This window comes from Poecilia latipinna, unplaced genomic scaffold (assembly GCF_001443285.1).
Source record: "Poecilia latipinna isolate Pla-1442-1.1 unplaced genomic scaffold, P_latipinna-1.0 Scaffold2982, whole genome shotgun sequence".
NCBI lineage: Eukaryota > Metazoa > Chordata > Actinopteri > Cyprinodontiformes > Poeciliidae > Poecilia > Poecilia latipinna.
In genome coordinates, this window is record NW_015115598.1 from 1 (window position 1) to 14250 (window position 14250).

Consider the following 14250-nt stretch of genomic DNA (forward strand, 5'->3'; position numbering starts at 1 on the left):
TATTTTGTAATCAATTGAATATCATCACATTAGAATAATATTGTCTGAGCAAAAGGGTCCTAAATGCGCAATGTTGTCCCTGAGGCAACAAACAACAAAAAAACACATTTTTAGCATATAAATTCTAAAAAAAATGTCTTGAAATTATCTATAATGCTTCCTTTGTTGAATTTTTTTCGGAAAAGCAAACGTAATGCAATTAACGTCAGAATTTCTGTTTATATTTTTGGTTTACTTAGAATAAATGTTCAGAAAAAGTTTTCGGAACTCAAGGTAGCTTCACTAAAAGTAACTGGACTCATGAATAATTGAAAAGGAAACTCGTCTACGCCTTTATTCCCAGTTCCAATCTCTCCGAGCGTTCCTGAACGCCTCAGTTGGCTGAGTGGCTCAGTGAAGATGGCGGACTGTATACGTGTTCCTCTGATTTTGCTGGTGATGTGCATCTTTTCACTGGCGCATCAAGTTCGAGGAGGTGAAAACAACGGTGTCGGCAGGCTCAGTGTTATTGGAGACAACCCCGCAAATCCTGCAGCAGGTCCGGGTCCCGGAGCAAACCAGGGAGCCGCTGAGAGGAACCAGGCAGCGGGGGCCTCGTTAAGTCGGAGGCGCTCTACCGGCTGGAAGCTGTCCGATGAGGCAGTATGTAGGGAGGATCTGACCCGGCGTTGTCCGAAACATTCCTGGAACAACAACCTGGCGGTACTAGAGTGTCTGCAGGATAAAAAGGAGGTAAATTAGTGCCGATGGGAGACGTAGTTTGCGACCAGCTGCAGGGTGTGCCTGCGTTAGCAGCTTGTAGCTAACTGCTGCTAGCGCTCGCATTTTGAGAACGTCATACAGAATACATAACCGCAGCCTAAACGAATCTGTTTTAAATGGCTCCCACTTTGTACTGTGATGTCCAGCGCAAAACCAGACAGAGAACACAGTAGAAACACTGACTGCTTAACCTGTAATTCAGCGTGGTGCAATGGCAGGACTGTTTGCTATGGTCTCTAAAAGTAAGCTTTTTGGTTCAAGGATAAACGTTGAAACAATGAAAGTAAATTACAAAATTATAGTTCAGAAAAAAAGTTGGAGGGTAATTTTTTGTCAGATTACGCAAGATGCATACGCACACGACATCACTAGATTCTTGCGTGTGCGGGATGTTCTTTATGTTGGAAGTTTAACTCTGGGTAAATTGATCTATTAAACAACAGATAGAGCACCGGGTAACCTGCTCACATGTTCAAGATCGTTGAGGAGAAGTGCCAGTTTGCAGTCAGGTAATTTCTGTTCCTCAAACCATTTATCATCTTCATTAGAGCGGTTAGAATTTGTTGGTATATTATAGGTGTGTGGATTTCAATTCTTATTTAGAAATGGGACCTTTCATCTGTTTTGCACAGTGCACCTTACTCTTGTTAAGTTTTCAATGTTACTTAACTTCCAGACAGACATCAGTCATCATCAGTGTTCAGATCTCTGGTCTGAGATGTTATTGAGTTTATCTTGGCGATGCAATCAAACAGGCAGATCAGGTGATGGAAGTTTGGAGAACAAATAAAAATCTTTCTATTGTATTTTGATTAGTTCTCACATTTCTAAGAATTGTGTAATAATCTAGCAAAACTAAATCCAGTTTTGTAGCTTGTCAGAATTGTCATGATCTCAATTAATTAAAAATAGATTTTATTCCACAGCCCTATTTAAAACGTTGTGGAGGTATTTCAAATCAACTGTGCTGGAGCTCCTGCTGTAAGAAAATATTTCGCAATCTCATTTTTCACATGGTTGTTCATAAAGCCTTTCAGGATGAAACTTTTTTTTTCTACCTACATATGTAGTTAATGACTTGATGTCAGTGGATAAGGTTTTGTGTTGTTCATGTAGTTTTCAGGTTTCAGACTTTTTTGTGGGATCTTCCCAGTGTTCTCCACACAGGAACCTGATGGTGTGTTTGATTGTTTATTCACTTGTTGAGCTCATCAACTTGCAGTTGAGCAGAACTGCAGCAAACCAGGATCCCTGTTTGTGTGTGTGTGTGTGTGTGTTAGCAGACGGTTCCAGATGCTAGGATGAGCCTTGACCTTGTTTACTTACTCAGTCACAAGCCTCTAATTTTATGATAAACTCTGGTGAAGAGCTGTTTTCATCTAGTTTGGGAGAAAACTGCTGATGAAAGAAGGCTTGAAAAAGTTCAGACTGTATAAGGTTAAAAAATCTGGGTCTTTGAGTATCGCTTTGATTCTGATTCTCTTGATCTGTGCAGCAGAGTCTCTCAGGTATTGGACCATAAGTTGCATAGAAAATGACATGTTGTCATGGAGGTCCACTAAATTATTGATTAAGTTTTATTTATTTATTGCAAATGAACTTGACACTCGTAATATTAGCCTTACAGAATGGTCATCTAGCTTAGATCAATTAATATTGAAAATAATGCTTTGTAGAAGAAGTACACTTCTGTTGAAGTTCCCCTGGCTTATCAGTTTTGTGCAACACTTTGGTGACCACACATGTACCTCAAACCTGGGTTTTGTCATTTGATTAGTATAAAAAATTTTCTAATCAGAAACATTTACCTACAGTGCATTTGTTACCCACGTTTCCTGCTCTGTTCTTTTTCTCAACAAAATGAAACTGAAGAGAATGTCAACATCAGACTGGCTCTGAACAATCATCTTTGGGGTAAAGCCTGTTGACCCACCAGTCCTGTAATACACTGGAGGAAACCCTGCATGTATAAGATGTCTTTGTTGTTCTTGATTAGTGGACTAGCTGTACTTGCCTTTCTAAATTTCTTGAATGACAAAGTAGCAATCTCCAGCAAATAAGTTTTTAGTGTTGCTCGTAGCCACCGCTCTGCTGCTGACACAGCTTGCATAAAGGCTCAAAGATGTTTGAAATACTTTGTTTGTATGCAATTTATCTCAAACAAATTTTTGTGTCAATGTGAATTCAGTGATCCTCCTCTGGATGTACAGCCATGTTACGAGAGTCTTAGACTTCCAGAGGTTTCAGACTTTTGGTAGCTTGAGCAGAGCAGCTGAAAGTTAAGTGGAGGGGGTTCAGACCAGTACATACTGTGTACGATCAGAGAAATGTCTTCTTTTACTCACAGTGATTAGACAACGTTTTGTTTTGTTAAAGGCATTTCACCTTTCGCACGAAACGTAAGCAAAGTACTCTTGGGACATTCTCCCACTGCAGCATACGTTGATGTATTTACTTTACCCACCTTACACTTCTGACCAAGGACACGGTAGATGTTGGATACAGCAGAAGACAAAGATGTTGCCCACATGACTGGTCAAGAATGAGCTGTAAGAACTCCTAAACCAGGACAGTAAGAGAAAAGCCACTGGGAGACCTTCCAGTATTTGTCTGAGGTGCTGCTTTGTGCCATCTTGGGAAGATGTTATTGAGTATCTTCAAGAATATCTTTTTAGTTTCATGTTGAAATATTCATTAGTTTGACCATGGATAATGGTGTTGAGTGACGTACTGCCTAACCTGGTGTTATAACAGATGTCGTTCTGCTCTGCAGCTTACACGTAGATCTTGTTTCTATACAAACAATCATTATCATGGGAACGGTTTCTCTCTCTCACTCTCTCTTTGTGTGTTCACTTGTTCATCCTCCTGTGCCTTGTCTTGACTGTATGTCCTGTAGGGCTGTGTAATAATATCGATTTTGCGATATATATCGATATTTTCTTTCCTAGAAAAAAATCGATATTCATCCGCAAGTATCGTAACATCCAACTGTCACCTTGCTCACTCATTGCTTGCTTCGCCAGGAGAGTGAAGCAAGCAGGCTTAGAGTGATTCCTTCAGATGTTAAGTGTTAAGGTTAAAAAGGTATCAAACTATTCAGAGCAGGGTACTTGGTGGACTGTATTTACTTTACAAATGCATGTAAGCTACAGTTTGTACTGTTTTAATTAAAAGAAACGTGTTTTCTCACCACTTCTTTGATTCATTTTGTCCAGCTATCAACTTTAAGTCTGTGTCCATGTCCAACCAGAGCCAGGTATTGTGTAGTTGGTGCAGGTATTGTGTAGTTGGTGCTTTTAATCAGTTTTCAGTTAAATTAATTCAATCCAACTCTATAAGTCACAAAATGTCACCAAAATCACTCTGTCCCTCTAAAATCTTTCAGAAAATTCCAAAAGTGTATTGAATTGTATTGTTTGCTGAATATCGCAATATATATTGTATCGTGAGCAGAATATCGTGTATCGTATCGTGAGATTATTGTATCACTACAGCCCTAATGTCCTGACTGGATCACATCCGGCTGTGGCCTTGTAGGTGTTTCTAATCAGCTACAACAAAGTTTCCAAAAACGACAACATTTAAGTCACAATAAAACATGATGGGTTGTCTCAAGAATTAAGACTAGAACGATTTGTTCAAAGTAAGTGTTGATCCATTTTAGTAACACATTTTACAATGTTTCTTGTTTCTTTGCCAAGGCAGCAGATAAAGTTTTGCTCTCTGGAAGCTGAACCTGTTTCAGGCTGCTGGGTGGGATTTCAGAATTCTTTTTAGACTGGGTTTGTTGGGCCTGCCCTCGGTCAGCCTCTCTGGCAGTTGCGCTGTGGTTTTGTGTACGTGGTACTTGGTCCAGATGGAAACTGAAGACTGTCCTCTCTGGTCTGATGTCATGTTGCTGTTCTGGTTTGTATGGTTTCAAATACTGAAAAATGTTGCCGTTTCATTATGTGGCAGAGTAAATGGTAAGAACTATAAATTAAAGTTATTGAGCGATTATTTTAATGTTGTCCATATTTAATGTAATCGGACATATGATGTATTTCATTCTTAAAATATATATTTTTTCTAATATCTTTGGACTTTGTCTTTGCTGCTTTCACAGTCTCATACTTAACTTCTTCCTGTTTTCTCTCCATCATAGCACGTTTCACGTCAACCATGGGTTAACCCACCTGGAATGGATCATACTTGGACACAATATGATTTAAAGTGATTGTCCATGTTCCAGCCACAATCTGCGTAAACAAAATGTAGTTTTAGGAGTTCAGTAAATAATGCGTGCAGCTCAAAAAATGAGAATATTGTGGAAAATGCAGTATTTTTCATTTCAGAGTGAAACTCGTGTACAGATTCAGTACATTTGGAGCCAAATATTTCAAGCTTTTGTTTTAAGTTTGATGATTATAGATGATTCAAAACCCATAATTGGAACACTGCATAACATAAATAAACATTTTAGTTGACTTGGTTGAGCTTCCTTTTGCATGAATTATTGCATTAATGCGGCGTAACATGGAGGTGATCTTCATCTTGACGGATTGCTCAACATGGCGCACGTTATCCCATTTATAGAAATATCACTGTAACAAAGTGAGTGCTCTACAGGAACCGCTGGCTAATTATTTACATATTCAAGCTCTGTGCCTGCAATATACTTAGTTTGTTTAATATAGCATGATTAGTACTGTGGTGTCCTGTGGGACAGTTGGTACTTAATCATATAAAACACACAACGACCGAAGCAGTTTGTTTGTTTGAGAGCGTACGTTCGACAGACTGTTTTTGATGGGAGAAATGAGTTGTTCAGCAGAATCTGGTGTTGGTTCTATTAGATTGAGATGCTGCACAACTGCTTCGCTTCCATTTAAAAGCATTGACTGGATATTATGAAAAGGCTGCATCCGGAGCCAAACGTAGAGGTCAGCCCTTCTTGCTTTGCTCCAAGTTGGAAGCCGGCTACACCTTCTAGTCCAGCAGCTCCAGCAGCGTGCCGTGGAAACACACAGAGCACACTGAGACAGCAACAGGTCAACCTGTGTGACGCGGAAGGACAAAATGATCTATAATGGCTGCTTCTTAATTGTGTTTATTGTGACTTTCAGATCTGGAAGCAGTGAAGAAGGCATGGCGGGAAAGACGCAGTGAGAGAGGAAGGCCAAAAAAAAAAAAAATGTGTGTGGAAGCTGAACTTGTTTGAGGAAGGAAGTCGAGCCTTGACTTTAATCAGCATTTCAGAGAAATGGTTTCTTACTGACAGTGGATGTCTTTAGCCAATTTGTCTGCTGAAGTGTGACATCAAATGAACTGCCTGGCGTTACTCAATGTCATGAGCTTTTTTTTTTTTTTAAGATATTTTATTTTCTCAATCTCTTCTACTAGTGAGAAACTGATGAGGCTCTTTCAGTGACTGGTGGTGAAAGTCTTAGGGCAGCTGATAACAGGACCTGTAATGAATATCATGTTTTGAATCGGGTTTATAGTATGATGAATAATTTAGATGGTAAAGAAAAAGAAAAAAAACTCAAAAAAGCATAGCCAGACAGAACATAAAAAAACGAGTAAGATAACCCATCATGAACATCATCGCAAAGTATTTCACTTATCAGAGGCAGACTGGCAGAGAACGGTCGCAGCTGAAGTTTGTTAAAAAATGTTTTTTTGAGTTTGTTGCATGGATGCCATCTCATAAAATATCACTAATTTGTAAGATTGTTTTTTTTCCCTCCACAAATGAAGCACAAATTTCATGGTCTCTCAGTAGTTTTTAGGTCTGATGCAGCATGTAGCTAGAGCTGGCTGTGGAGAAGGTACATTAAGGCAGTTTTCTTCAAATCGGCTTCAAGTTCTACTGTGGAACTACCTGAAAATATTCCTGTGGTTTTAAGTTACCCAACAGGTGGATTGTGTCCCTCTAATGTGAGCATGCTTTGAGTAATCTGCTGTAGATCCAACGGCTGAGAACATAAAACCTGTCAGGATCTCCCTGGCAGGTCTGGTTAAGCTTCCAGTGTTTCTCATCTCTATGCTGGTCCTTTATTTGGCCATTTTCATATGGTAGTTCTGTAGTAAACTTTTACCTATAAAGCCGTGTTTCCAGAAGGCTGTTTCCAGTCGGCAGACTGATCGATGTCGGCGTTGATCAGTCTGCCGACATCCTGCTGAGCTGAGCCGTGTGTGTACGATGTGTGTCTGCCTGAGCTCTGCCATCAGCCTCAGACACGCCGTCCAAATGTCTCAACAAGAGAAGTGTTTGGATTGTCATTAGGCTTACAGCATACACCCTGTACTGTCTGTACATCCAGGCTTATTCCACATCGGGGTCTATATGTTGGTGTTGGGTGGAACTTCATCTCCCGTCTTTCAACATTTTTCTGATTATGGGAAGAGTCTTCATGATTATAAAGGAGGTGTTGATCAACACGGCAAAAATATGATGTAGAAGTTGTGTTTTTGCATACAAGCTAATTTGATTTAAGTTTCAATGATTGTCTAGTTCATCTACAGAGCCAAAAAAAAGAAAAAAAATGTTTGAGCTGTAATTAAATCTTAATGCCAAACCCCTGACCATATTTTTTTTTTTTTTTTTTTTTCTTTCAGGATTCTGAAATTGCCGCCGACTGTAATCATGTAAGTACTCTAAAGCCCCCTCTTCCCAGCATGCCTTGCTCTGAGTGTATTACTACATATGTAGACTGGAGGAATTGGTTTAGCATGTATAGTTAAATGTAATCTTTAACATGAATGTTCAGTAGTTTTGTCAGTTTCATCATTTTAGTTGGAACTAAAACACTTAAATATAAAAATAATGTATCATCTGGAACTGGTTATGATTATGCTGTCTGCTCTCTTTTCCAGCTTCTGTGGAACTACAAGTTAAACCTCACCACCGATCCGAAGTTTGAGTCTGTAGCTGTGGAGGTCTGCAAGACGACCATTTCTGAGGTCAGAGGTCAACACCACTTTGACCTTGTATTTAGTCAGAATTGATAAACTATCCTACTTTGGCTAACTAGATCAATGTGCCAAACTTAGAAATGAGACAAGTCCAATATTAGAGCTGGTGAGAATCATGTTATTGCAGCACTAACTTGACTTTTTACTCATTTTGAAGCTTTTTGTTTTTACAGTTTTTCTTATCTCAGCAAAACTTTCTCCAGAATCAGTTGGTCCTCTGATCTCTCAGTTCCAGTGTTAAACTGATTCTACTTTAACTCTGACTTTATCAGCAGGAGGAAGCGTGCTCACAGAGCTCAACAACTAACCAAACTTATTTTGAGCACACGTTAAAAACTCTGACGTTAGCTTAGCTTTTGATCTGTCTGATTTGTAAAGAGGAAGTAGTGGGATCGGCTCATATTCCATCTGATATAACATGAGCTCACTGTTTGAGCTCATGTTTTTATTTTGTAAATAATAACACTTAATGCAAAGTAGGTACTTTTAATGGACTTTCCAGGCAACTTTTAGAGCAGCTTTGCATTAAAAGTGTCATTATTTACCGAATGATTCTTCATGACAACAGTTACAACCATTCATAAAGACTCCTTCATCTTCATAACAGATGTTAATGTCAATGTAATGTATATGACGGTGTCATGTCAGTATTATGCTCACCCCTCCAAATAAAGTTTTTGTTTTTCGTGTTTTTGTTTTGCTTTATTTACAAAGTAATTCTTCTCCATACTCAGATTAAAGAATGTGCTGCAGAGGAGCTGGGGAAGGGCTACCTGGTCTCCTGTCTGGTGGATAACCGTGGAAACATCACTGACTACCAGTGCAACCAGTACATCACCAAGATGGCCAGCATCATCTACAGTGATTTTCGGTTGATTTGCGGCTTCATGGACAAATGTCGGGAAGACATCAACACTCTGCACTGCGGCAGCATCAGCACCGGGGAGAAGGTGAGCCGAGCTTCAACACTGGAGACAAAAATGTCCAAAAGGAAAAAAAAAATCCTAATTTCTTTAAGGACCTTAAAGTAACGGATCCTGCAGCTGAATACTTTCTACATGTTTGAGGTTCTGTTTGGTTTTGGTTTGCACATCTGGAGTTGGTGAATTTGCTCATTTCTTTCTGTATCTTTGTGTCGATCTGTCTTAGTAAGCAGCAATTATTGTTACAAGTTTGGCCGCAGTCCTTTGTTAGACACTGTACTCTTAAATGTTTCATTATGTTATAAAACTATTATATTGTAGCACATTGGGGAAATCAACAAAATAAGTTTCCATCTGACCTGTCATTTTGTTTTTTATTTAACCAGGAGGTCACCTGACTAAATAATCAGAACTACTTGTAATTGTTCAAACATCTTTTACTATAAAACATAAACTACAAATCTTTACATACAATTTGCTCATTAAAAATGATTTCTCAAAGGCAAAAGTAGAACTCTTTACTTTGTATTAAAAGTTTTTATTTTTTGTATCATATTTTAACAGGTGTTTTTTCTAAAAGCATTAAATCTAAAGTTAATGAAGAGTCCTAAGTTTTCGAGCGACGACTGAACGATTTCTCAGCATGGCAAAGACAAAAACCTTCCTCTGGACTGTGAAACATTTCTGATCTCAAACATGTAAATGAAAGCTGTGCTGAAACAGTTAAACCACCGTGTATCATGTTTGCTTTAGAACACGGATGTCAAACGCACTGTTGGCTAGAAAAACATCTTCAGGTGCTTTGTTCTCCACTTTTAAACTTTACTTCCAGTCTGAGACCCAAAGGACACATTTTATCAGCGTCTCTTTCCGGGACGCTGGCTGTGAGAGTTGAGGCTTGTTTGTTTTTTTCTTTTTTTTTTTTTTTTTCCAGCTTAGGATTTCTGCAGATCTGGGAATTGTCTAAATTCAAAACAATTTCTAGAGCTTGTAAAGTTGTAGATAAAGTAATCCACTACATTTGTGCACATTATTGAAGTTATCTTTTTTTTGTTTGTTTAGCAGAAAATGTATTTTGTAACTTTTTACACAAGTCTAGTTCAGGAAATGTTGAAATTTTCCGAATACATTTGTGCTAATTTGCTGTAAGAAGTGGGGAAGGTATTTGGTCTATTAGATGAACTGTGATTTGACTAGTTTGACATATTTGGAATGACATGAGGTTCTATGAAATAAGACACGTTTGACACGCCTTTAAGATTCCCCAGTTCATCTTGAGTTTAAGCAAATAGCTTGACATGTGAAACACACACTGCAGATGGAAAACTTTGGACCTGTCCAACCGGAGTGACTGTTGGATGAATTCCAGTAAAACATTAGCTGTTGTGTTTAACATGATCGTACTTTAGATATTGGAGGTCTAAGCTGGTTTAACTTGTTGCAGGATGTCAGGTTTCACTAGTAACTAGACGAGTTGGTGGAGATTCACTGTCTGCAGAGTTTTACCTGAAGGCCTCTGAACTTTCATTAGATGGTTTGAGTCTCATCAAGGAGGCTTGTTCAGGTCCAAAACTCGGTTTGGATAAGTTGTAATCAGAAACATCCACGCTGACGGGGCGATAGAGGTCAGTCACTTTGTAAGTAAAACAAAACCAAACCACAAAAAACAAAAACTTTTTTTAAAATCAGGAATCAACAAAGGATAAGTATATAAAATAAGCATCAGTTTGGACTAGATTACTTTTTCAGTCTTTATGTTTTATAGGACATTTAATCAAACATCCTTTCTATCATCATAATCTTTAACTTTATCTGTGAGGACTTTGACTAGGCCACTGCCAACTTTATGTTGTTCTTAGAAGCACTGAAAGATCCCATAAACCTAAGTCTGTTGCATGTCTGAAACATGTTGGTCTTAACTGTATGCATCAGTTGAATTAAAAACCAAAGCTATCAATATAGCTGTTTATAATCAGTATGACAAATGTAGATAATTTTTAACATTGTTACTAAGGTGCTATAAAACTGTTGGATGACTACAATCTGAAGGTTTTTATAATCTCAATCCAGCCTGTAACATAACAGAGGAAAATGTGACAGATTTCCTGTCGTCAAACAGAGTCACGCTAACAGCCGACATCGAGTATCTGTTTTAACAACCCTGACCCCTCCGTCGCCATTATCAAGTCAACATTTCCCTCTTTTATTGACCTAAACGGTTCTTTAAGCTAACGCGTTGCACTCAGTCCTCACATTTTTTCTTATCCCTAAATGGCTCTGTTCCTGGAGCTGATTTATTATTATTTTACCTTTTTTTTTTCACAAGTTTGTCCTTTGACTTATCTGAAGATACTTGGGAGACTTGACAACTAAACATAAGCTATGAAGGTTAAACCTTAATATATTTGATCAGTGTCATGTTGTCAATGATGCTAGACCTACAGACACTGTATTTACAGAAAATAATATAAAACATCTTCTAAGCTTGTATTACCAGCTCTAATTTAAGTTTTAATCTGGACTATTTTTATTTTGGAATAGAATAGAAAAGTTCTTCCAAAGTGGGGAAAGTGGGTTCACAGAAAAGATCAAGAAGTGTTAAAAATAACAACTTTATAATATATATATATATATATATAGATTTTTTTATATTGGTTCTGCTATGTCCTCTGTACTGCTGTAACAATGCAAATTTCCCCACTGCGGGATTAATAAAGGAATACCTTATCTTGTCTTATCTTAACAAGAAAAAACAAGATAATAATAATATACTATGCAGGTCTATAACATAAGAAATGCTGTGCAGTTATCATAAATATTATTCTCAATCCAGGGATGTGTAACTCGATAGGATGAATTTTTCTTTATGTACATAATGTTTATTGAATATTACAGACTGTTTACAACACAGCACATCAGTGCAATACAGAAAAATAAATGTGCAATAACAGCAGAAATGTTCTTAAAAAATGAGTAAAAACAAGATAAAAGCTGAGAATGGACATTCTGTGTTTGTTTTGTTTGTTTGTTTTTTTTTTTATATGAAAACTGAAGAGTTAAATAGATGAAGTGGCCTGCTAAAACTGTGTGTGTGCAGGACGTCCATTCTCAGGGGGAAGTGATTGCCTGTCTGGAGAAGGGTTTAGTCCGTGAGGCTGAGGAGCAACCAGGCGTGCACCGCATCAGAGACGACTGTAAGAAGGCCATCATGAGAGTAGCTGAGCTGTCCTCTGATGATTTCCACCTTGACCGATACCTGTACTTGGCCTGCAGAGACGACCGGGAACGCTTCTGTGAAAATGTAAGGATGCTCTCTGACACATCCACAGTTACTTTGTGTTTCATGGTGTACTGCTGCAGTCTTATCATCCATTTTAGCCCATTACATCAGAACCTTTTTTTTTTTTTTTAGCGCCTACAGGTTCATCTCAAACACATAGGATGGCATGAAAAAATCAACCTGCTGTGATAGTTGAGTTCAAAAAGTAAAACTAAAGATTTGCTCCACACAGTGGTTGCGTTTGCCACTAATAAACCCAACAATTTTGCAGTTTTTTAAAACATCAGAATTGTAATCATGATTTTTTTTGTTGTGCAGTATCTGCTCTATGCACTTAGTCGTTCCCAGCTAACCTTAACTACAACCATCACACTTCATTTCCACTTTCATACGTTTTCTTCTTGTACCACACAAGACAAAATATTACCAAACTTATAATTTGATCAAACTATAAAGTCTAAAAAGAGTTGTATAATGGTTCTCTGCATGTTTTTTGAATGAGGTGAATACTACGCTGCTGATGCGTCGTATCAGAAACCAATAAACCTAAAGCAGAAGCCCGTCTGTACATGTGGTTGTGAGTTTCAGTTAACTTGATCTTTTTTCCTCACAGACAGCAGCTGGGGAGGGCCGAGTTTATAAATGTCTGTTCAACCACAAGTTTGAGGATGCCATGTCTGAGAGGGTGAGTTCCCCTCCGCTTTTTTCATCTCACTGTGTGTCCCCCCCACCCCCAACAGCTCTGTTAAATCAGTGGCTCTTAAAAAGTCAGGGGAACACTCTGGTCACATTGTGAAACTGAGTGATGGTATAAAATTCAACACAATGAGCTGATTTGGCTTGGATTCATGCTTAGTGGCCTGAATTTTCTGGCTTACTTGTAAGCTCTGGTGCTGATGTTTGCGTCTTCAGTGTCGTGAGGCATTGACCACCAGGCAGAAGCTGATTGCCCAGGACTACAAGGTGAGCTACTCTCTCGCCAAAGCTTGCAAATCGGACCTGAGGAAGTACCGCTGCAACGTGGACGCAAACATGCCCCGAGCCAAAGAGACGCGTCTGTCCTACCTGCTGCTGTGCCTTGAGGCTGCCGTGCACCGAGGTGAGCAGATCTTTCCTCCGTCTGCAGCGTCAGGACGTTTAAAATCCAATTTAAAATAATTCTACTGTGTGCTTCCTGCTCTGTGACATACATTTTAGGTCGAGTGGTGAGTGGCGAGTGTCAGGGAGAAATGATGGATTACAGGCGGATGCTGATGGAAGATTTCTCCCTGAGTCCTGAGATTGTGCTGCACTGCCGCAGTGAGATAGAGAACCACTGCTCTGGTTTACACCGGAAAGGCCGGACGCTGCACTGCCTGATGAGGGTCGGCCGAGGAGACATGGAGGCCATCGAGCCCACCTGCCAAAAAGCGGTGAGTTAAAACGGCCTGGAGCCTCATTTAGAACTAGCAGGAGAATTAAAAAGAGAATCTAATGGCAAGTTTTAATGTTTATTAGTTGCTGTCATAGAAGAGAATCATAACTCTGGTCAACAGCCAATAGAATTTCATCAGGACAGAAAAGAGACAGAGAATTTTACACAATGAAGACGTAATGTTCTCAATTCACATGTATTTACCCTTATTAGTGTTTATTATTCAGTTTACAGAAATCCAAGTTTGTAACATTTAATTAATACACTCTGTTATAAAACCATTTTTTTCTTCCTAAAAAAATAAATATAAACGGAAATGAACTGATAATGTCACAGCACAAAAATGTCATCAATTTAGTCGGAAGATCAGATTTCTATATAGTATATAGTAAAAACCTGATTGAGAAAATTGATGTAATTTTTGGATTCAGTGGTGCAAAATAATCCTAATTCAGATTAAAAAAAAAACCCGACAGCTTCCAAAATATATATTTTTTTGTAACCCAGTGTTGACGTATTTCCACTCTGGGGGAACTGTAATAATTTGAGAACATCTTCTTAGTCAGACTTTCAGACTAATCTAACGATATTAAATTAGACGTTAAAAAAAAAAATATATATATATATATATATATTTTTTTTTTTTTCCTGTCATGGCATTAAAATGAATGTGATGGTTCTCTCTTTGACACATCAGAGTCAGGAGGAGTGTCTCAGTGCTGTCAATCATGCTAAATGAATGTACGTCAGCCTTAACTTTACTTTCATCAGTCTGACAAATGTTTTGAACAATCTGAAAATAATTTTAAGCCGTTACTTTTTAACTCGGATATTTCTCCAACTTTCAACACTGCTTGAGGCTGTATTCAGGATGTTTCAGTCGGATCTTTCCGTCTGCAGTTTGAAGGAAA

The 14250-nt window shown here is 38.5% G+C and overlaps 1 protein-coding gene across 1 annotated transcript in view; it reads left to right on the top strand.

Annotated features, from left to right (window-relative positions):
* The first annotated feature begins 343 nt into the window (after positions 1–343).
* Positions 344–14250, top strand: part of LOC106939787 (Golgi apparatus protein 1-like) — a 29784-nt gene continuing 15877 nt past the window's right edge. Inside the window, exons 1-8 of the mRNA XM_015022329.1 lie at positions 344–732; positions 7366–7395; positions 7624–7710; positions 8457–8672; positions 11743–11946; positions 12539–12610; positions 12838–13024; positions 13123–13337. Of these exons, the coding sequence (XP_014877815.1) occupies positions 400–732; positions 7366–7395; positions 7624–7710; positions 8457–8672; positions 11743–11946; positions 12539–12610; positions 12838–13024; positions 13123–13337 (1344 nt within the window). The 5' untranslated portion in view covers positions 344–399. The remainder of the gene's footprint in view (positions 733–7365; positions 7396–7623; positions 7711–8456; positions 8673–11742; positions 11947–12538; positions 12611–12837; positions 13025–13122; positions 13338–14250) is intronic.